General features: G+C 31.2%; 2 protein-coding genes across 2 annotated transcripts; both read left to right on the top strand.

The window, feature by feature from the left end:
* Positions 1–2,461: 2,461 nt before the first annotated feature.
* Positions 2,462–4,546, top strand: LOC130471473 (L10-interacting MYB domain-containing protein-like). Its single transcript, XM_056841634.1, has 3 exons — positions 2,462–2,559; positions 3,555–3,917; positions 4,019–4,546. The coding sequence occupies exons 2-3, from the start codon at positions 3,555–3,557 to the stop codon at positions 4,544–4,546; spliced, it is 891 nt and encodes a 296-aa protein (XP_056697612.1). The 5' UTR covers positions 2,462–2,559.
* Positions 4,547–4,785: 239 nt separating this feature from the next.
* Positions 4,786–6,128, top strand: LOC130471472 (protein ALP1-like). The gene is made up of 2 exons (XM_056841633.1): positions 4,786–4,911; positions 5,424–6,128. The coding sequence occupies exons 1-2, from the start codon at positions 4,786–4,788 to the stop codon at positions 6,126–6,128; spliced, it is 831 nt and encodes a 276-aa protein (XP_056697611.1).
* The last annotated feature ends 1,360 nt before the right edge of the window (positions 6,129–7,488 follow it).

Raw genomic sequence — 7,488 nt, 5'->3', positions numbered from 1 at the left:
GTCTGGTATAATCGGTTCAGGTATTAATAGGGTAATGTTGTTTACGAGGTCACTGTGCTTATGCGGATTGTATGTGTGAATTTTTTTTTGGTCACTTCGATTTTTGTCAGAAATCGGTTGGATCGGGTCAAATTTTGACATCCCTACTGGCTTTAGGTATTTCATAAATAAACCATATATAATTTGATCATATTAAATACTCTAGAAAGTTTATGGAGGCACCAAGAAAATAAATTGTCTTTCTCCATGGTGTTACAAATAAATGGTCCATGTTGATACAGACAAGTAGTACAATTATTTTAAAATAACACACTTAATCGGTTTAGAGCAACTCCAACGGTTGTATGTAGGAACTTGCTTGTAATTTCCAAAAGTTTCAAGCTACTAGCTTAACCATTGAAGTGATTTTAATAAATTAGCTTGCCTAAGCTAATTTTCTTGGGAAAAATGGTCTAATAGGGATTTAAGTAAGAATTAAAATAAAAATAAAAATAAATGGTTATTTGTAAAGGTGGACTTATTAAAATATCAATCTACTTTAGTAAATTAGCTTGCTATTGGAATACAAACAACCTTGAAAGTTAAATACTGTAGTTCAAAATGTTAGGTGGCATGACAAGCTAATTTGACAATTAGATTGACAATGGCGATGCTCTTATCGTGCGTAAAATACCTAGGAAAATAATAGTTGAGTGGTTTGATTTAAATCTTTATATTTAACCCCCCGCCCAAAAACAAAAACGGCAACTTTTGTGTAATGTCGCCTTACCGGATAGACCGCATTGATTGCTTAACTAATTGGTTCTATTGCTTAACTAATTAGTTTTAGTGTTTAACTAATTAGTTTCATTATTTAACAAATTGCTTCGAGTGCTTAACTAATTAGTTCCAGTGCTTACTAATTGATTTCATTACTTAACTTATATACATTTTAATAATTTCTTATGAAACTAAACTATACTTACATTTTTTTTTTTCCATTTATATTTTCATTCAGGTTCATTTATTATTACCCTTTTTTAGCAGGCCAATTCATTTACATTTACTTAGAGCTATAAAAAAGAGTAATTGGATTACACATAGCAAATTATTACTCTATTTTTAATTTAAATTTAGTTTACTAAGATATTTAACCAAATTTTATATTGAATCACCCTTGCATAAATAAAATATAAAAATAAATTATGCACCAATATTTATCTCATATTATATATGTAAGCATTTAAATTCAAACTATTGTAATTTATTTTTATTTAAGTCAAATTTTATCAAGATCAATTCTCAAATTACGTATAATCACCGGGGCTTCGCCCGGGTGGCAATAACTGGTTTAGTAACTTGTGTGTCAGACCGCCTGACAGGCGCGTCAGAAAACGACGGATGCTGACGTCATCAAAAAACATACGCGCATCCTTTTTCACGCGCCTCACCCGATTTCTCTGAAATCAGTTCCTCCTTCTCTCTCCGTCTCTCTCCTCCAAAGCTATCCGCCTCTCTCTCTCTCTTCCAAATCCCAGACACGTCGTCGTCATGGTCACCTTCTCGCCGCCGTTGCAAGATGCGCGACTCTCCTGTAGATCAAAGAGATCATGCGCCATGAAACACGGTGAGCTCCGATGACATTTTTGTAGGCGACAGAGAGGAGATTTTGCTCCTCCACCATGATTTCCTCCCTTTTCCGATGACATTTTTGTAGCCGACAGCGAAGAGATTTCCTCGGTGCCGCCAGATCTCGTTTGTGTTCTTCATGCCGTTGTGGATTGTTCCTGTTGTTATTGTGGCTTGTTGTTTGGATTTGAGGAGGAATTTATCTCACAATTTTGTTCCTGTTGTTGTTGTGGCTTGTTGTTTGGATTTGAGGAGAAATTAATCTCACAATTTTGTACGTTTTATCAAGTGTAATTGTTGGTGAATTGAGTTGTTCATTCGACAATCCAAGCCCAATTTGATTCATTCATTTTGATATTTATTTTAAATTTTTGATAGGAAATTAGCGATTTAGCACTAAAACAATCCAAACAACAGGAGTTATAATTAATTAATTAGTTCTAGTACTTAACTAATTAGTTATAAAGCTTAACTAATGTGTTTTGGTTCTTAACGAATTGGTTTCGTTGCTTAACTAATTAGTTTTAATGTTCGATTAATTTGTTACATTGCTTAACTAATTGTTTTCATTGCTTAACTAATTGGTTACGTTGTTTGACTAATTGGTTTCATTGCTTAACTAATTAAAAATCGTAACTAAAACTAAGAAAATCTTAACTAAAACTCAAAAACCATTAACTAAGGCTGCGTTCGGCGCCACTTGCGTTTTCTGTTTTTTAATTTTTTAATCAAAAAAATCAAAACAGTCTCGTTCGGTTTTTGCGTTGGATAAAACAAATTTTAAACCTTTTTGAAAAAATAAAAGCGAAAAACCTAAAACCACTAAAAGTGGTTTTCAAGGTTTCGTTTTTAATTACTTCCGCAGTTCCGCCTACCCAGTACATACTCTCCCTCTCTCTTCTCCAATCTCCTCCATCTTCATTCTTGGTGCATCCGGTTCTCAAGTTTAAGGTAGGTTTCTCAGCTTCTTCTTCCTTTCCTTTTCTTTTATACTTTTTGTTCCCCTTGAAATCATCCCTTCCTCTGTTGTTTCATCTTTTTTGTTCATTTGAACTGATTCTTTATTTACAATTCGAGTTTATGTCATCTAAATTGTCTATATATCCATCTTTATTCTTTAATTTTTTTTTTCAATTGTCGATTTGTATGTGTTCATTTGAATTATGTCATAAGTTATAGTTTAAATTTGAGGAATTTTGTTCAATTAAGCGTTAATAATTTGGGTTAAATTCAATTAAGTTTTTTGAATTAGGGTTTCACAAGTTTGAGTTTTAGAGATGAAGATAGGGAATCCTAATTATCTGGGGTTCACAAGTTCAATATGGGTATGGAATTGGTTTATTTATTTTTATTTTGGTGTTACAAATTCACAACTTTTTGTGGATTGTATAATATTACAGAGCATATTTCACTGTATGTGTTCTGAAAATTGTCTATTTGATTTGACCAATAGGTAGCAATTAATTCATACAAGTTAATACGTGGATGTGAGGCATTAGTAAGTGTGATGCTATGTTGAGTGTCTAAAACAAGTACAGTACAATAAAAGGTCTGTGTGACTGCTTTGTTGATTGTCTAAAACGAGTTTTTGAGTAAAATAAAAGGTCTGAATACATAATTTAGACAGAATGTGCTGCTATGCTGTGAATTTGTGTTAATGTTATTGACTTATTGTTCCTGAGAATGTTAGTACTTGTTAATGCTATGAGCTCTTGCTATAATAACTTCAAAGTGTGAGAGTCGTGTGACAGTCGGGTGAGATATCGATTGACTGCATATATTTGATTCTCATAATTTGAGCTCATAATTTGATAGGAATTAAGGGTCAGTAAAAAGGGTCAGTAAGTACAGGGTTATATTCCAAGATGTTTCTTTTTGTTATTGTTCCGGTTAGTTACTCTATGTATGCCAAATTCTTATATCATATATTTGTGATCATTTGATAGATGTCAATTCCAACTAATGAGGTTAAGTGCGAAGATGATGTTGTTGAGATTGATGCTATTGGAGGAGTTGGTGTGTGGAATGAAAATATTGAATCTTACTTAATAAGCTTGATAGAGGAAGAAGTAAAAAAGGGAAATAGACCAACAACCACCCTTACTAAGTCGGCTTGGAAGACTGTGAAGCAAAATCTAAAAGAGAAGTCAAAAAAGGATTATAGTCAAGAACAACTTAAGAACAAATATAATCAATTAAGACAAAGGTGGAAGGACTTTAATAAATTAAAAGAGGAGACTGGGATTGGGTACAATGCTGTGCCTTATCAACTGAAAGCTGAGGATGTTGTATGGAAAAAGTTATACGAGGTACTTGATTTCAATAAGTTCATTATGATTCTTATACTTTTGTGTAGGGGGCATTCTTTCGCTAATCAACCTATTCCCTTTATTTGTTTTCATTGTTGCAGAAACATAAGTCTGCCAAAACTTTTAGAAGGAAAGGATGTAAGCATTTTGATAAACTATGCACAATTTTTGGTGATACAACAGCTACAGGTCTTAGTTCACACCCTTCTACGAAAAGCCCTTCTGATAGTGAGGATGAAAATGACACAGATGGAGAAGTAGGTGATTTAGAAAAGCAATGTGAAGAGGGTCCAAAATCCAAGAAAGTCAAAACTAGTGTCAATCCTAAGAAGTTAAGGGAGAAAGTTAATACAGCAATGGCAGATGCATTGGTTGCAATGAGTGAAAATTCTAAGAAAAAGCTTGAACTTCTTGAGAAAAAGATTAATGGTAATAATGGAGGTGGACAACAATCAAAGGAGGATGATGATTTGCTTATGGAATGCATAGATACATTAAGTGCTCTCGAAGGAATTGATGGAGCTTCATTTGCAAAGGCAACTAAACTCATACATGATGATCCATTGTGGAGGAAAATGTTCCTTCAATTTCCCGATGATAGGAAAATAGATTTTGTTCTTAATCTTTAAGCATGTCCTCTTTAAAATTTGTTACAACTATTTTAGTATGTGTTTGATGTTATTAGAACTCAAATTTGATATTGTGTTAGATGTTTTTTGAACTCAATTTAATAATGCGGTCTTGTTGAATTTATTTTCTCTCTTTTGTATTAGAATTTTGGATATGATATGAATGATGGTGATTGAAACTTACATCTTTTTTTCTTTTATGTAGTGATTATACTTATATTTTTTACTTGAAGTTGTAGATGGCTATGAGTTTGGATATTGAAGAACTTTTATCTGATTCAGATGAAGAACTTTTATCTGATTCAGATGAAGAACTTTTATCTGATTCAGATAAAGAGGATTTTCAACAATTAATGACAATCTATGTTAACTTGAAAAATAACGGATTTCTTAAAAATAAACCCCGCTTGCAAAGGATTTTAAAGTTAACAGGTCATCAATATGTTCTTGAGCTTCTTAATGGACATCCAATTACATGCTTCGAGTTGCTTCGAATGACTCCCCAAATCTTTATAAGCTTGTGTGAAGAGTTAAAAAAATGGATAAGTTGAAAGACTCTACGTTTATATCAATTCAAGAACAAGTTGCAATGTTTCTTCTTATTATTTCTCATAATTCGGGACAAAGATTTGTAGCTGATAGATTTCAACATTCTTTGGACTCAATTCATCGTCATTTCCGGAGGGTCTTGTATGCCATCTCTTCTTTGTCTAAGTATTTGACCATTCCTCCATCATTTGAAGAAACTCCTCCCGAGATTAAAAAAATCCAAGATATTATCCGATATTCAAGGTATTTTTTCCCCATTGTTTATTTCTTTTAAATATTATCTAAAACTATTATGTGTGTAGTTTTTCATTTTATCAATTTTCTATAGAATTGCATAGGAGCTATTGATGGAACTCATGTATCAGCACGTGTACCACAAGATCAACAGATTCCATATCGTGGGAAAAAAGTTGAGCCTACAATGAACGTAATGTGTGCTTGCTCATTTGACATGAAATTCACATTTGTGATGGCTGGATGGGAAGGTACGGCAAATGATTCAAGAATTTTTTGGGAAACAATTACAAATATTGAACAGACTAAGTTTCCTATGCCTCCTGTGAGAAAATATTATCTAATTGACTCGGGGTACACAAATATGCCCGGTTTTCTTTCACCGTATCGTGGAGAACGATATCATTTGCGTGACTACAGGGGAACAATGAGACCACAAGGTCCGGAGGAGATATTTAATTATACACATTCTTCGTTGCGTAATGTTATTGAAATATGTTTTGGGGTTTTGAAAGCTAGATTCCCTATTCTCAGAGATATGCCTCCATATGATTTAAAAAGACAAACGTATATAGTTTTATCATGTTCCGTTGTCCACAATTTCATAAAAATGTGTAAGGATGGAGATCCCTTGTTCACACATTATGCAGATGAAAATGTTGAACTTGAAGATGATGGATTAGCCAATGGATCTGAAGAATTAGTGACTCCTAGTGTTAGTCAAAGTGAACTTCGTAGAATGGCGGAGTTTCGAGATCGTTTAGCAAAACGATTGTGGGAAAGACAAATTTCTCAATGAAAGTAGAATAAGCTAGGGTACATCATATTTGAATATTTTGGTTGTATTACTTTTGTAGTTTTGTCATTAGCATTTTGTTATGACGTTATGGAATTAATTATCCATCAACTTTTGGTATTTTTTTTGGGAGCAATCAATTATTAGAGGATTATACAAATTGACTTAGCAATAAACTATTAGTATCAACGTAGTAGTAGTAATAATAATAATAGTAATAATAATAATAATAATAATAATAATAATAATAATAATAATAATAATAATAATAATAATAATAATAATAATAATAGAAAAAAAAAAAAAAAAAAAAAAAAAAAAAAAAAAAAATAATAATAATAATAATAATAATAATAATAATAATAATAATTTCAAGAGTTGAGGCTTAGATTACGTGAGAGTATTAGTTTTTAGTTAACTTGAATCTAAAATGAAACAGTTTTGAGAAAATAAAAAACCAAAACTGAAACAGTTTTGAGAAAATAGAAAACCAAAACTGAAATCAGTTTTCTGTTTTTAAAAAACAGAAAACTGAAAACTGACAATGGTGCCGAACATGCCCTTAAACTCAAAAAAATCTAGAAATAAGAAACAAGTAACTAAAACAAAATTATTCTTAACTAAAACGAAATTAAACGAAATTATTCTTAACTAAAAATCGAAATTTATTAAACAAAATTATTCTTAATTAATAAGTCCAATAATTAACTAATGAGTTCCATTGCTTAACTAATTGGTTCCATTGCTTAACTAATTGAGTCCAATACTTAACTAATTAAATTCAGTGCTTAACTAATTAGTTTCGTTGCTTAACTAGTTGGTTTCAGTGCTTAACTAATTGGTTTAATTGCTTAACTAATTGGTTTCATTGCTTAACTAATTGATTTCAATACTTAACTAATTAAATTCAGTGCTTAGCTAGTTGGTTTAATTGCTTAACTAATTGGTTTCATTGCTTAACTAATTGATTTCAATACAAAATTATTCTTAACTTATAAGTCCAATACTTAACTAATGAGTTCCATTGTTTAACTAATTGGTTCCATTGTTTAACTAATTGGTTTCATTGCTTAACTAATTGGTTTCATTGCTTAACTAATTGAGTCCAATACTTAACTAATTAAATTCAGTGCTTAACTAATTAGTTTCGTTGCTTAACTAGTTGGTTTCAGTTCTTAACTAATTGGTTTAATTGCTTAACTAATTGGTATCATTGCTTAACTAATTGATTCCAATACTTAACTAATTAAATTCAGTGCTTAGCTAGTTGGTTTATTTTTATTATATTTAGTTAATAATATATTTGTATTAGTTAAGAGTTTTTTTTGTTTAGTTACGATTAAATTACTTTAGTTAAAATTAG

The sequence above is a fragment of the Spinacia oleracea genome, chromosome 4, assembly GCF_020520425.1.
Source record: "Spinacia oleracea cultivar Varoflay chromosome 4, BTI_SOV_V1, whole genome shotgun sequence".
Classification (NCBI taxonomy): Eukaryota; Viridiplantae; Streptophyta; class Magnoliopsida; order Caryophyllales; family Amaranthaceae; genus Spinacia; species Spinacia oleracea.
This window is presented reverse-complemented; position numbering and strand designations above follow the sequence as displayed.

Bases quoted from the DNA above. Each gene is read 5' to 3' on its own strand.
- LOC130471473 (XM_056841634.1), top strand. From the start codon at position 3,555: ATGTCAATTCCAACTAATGAGGTTAAGTGCGAAGATGATGTTGTTGAG. The intron at 3,918-4,018 runs GTACTTGATTTC...TCATTGTTGCAG, and splicing joins TATGGAAAAAGTTATACGAG to AAACATAAGTCTGCCAAAAC.
- LOC130471472 (XM_056841633.1), top strand. From the start codon at position 4,786: ATGGCTATGAGTTTGGATATTGAAGAACTTTTATCTGATTCAGATGAA. The intron at 4,912-5,423 runs GTTAACTTGAAA...AATTTTCTATAG, and splicing joins AACAATTAATGACAATCTAT to AATTGCATAGGAGCTATTGA.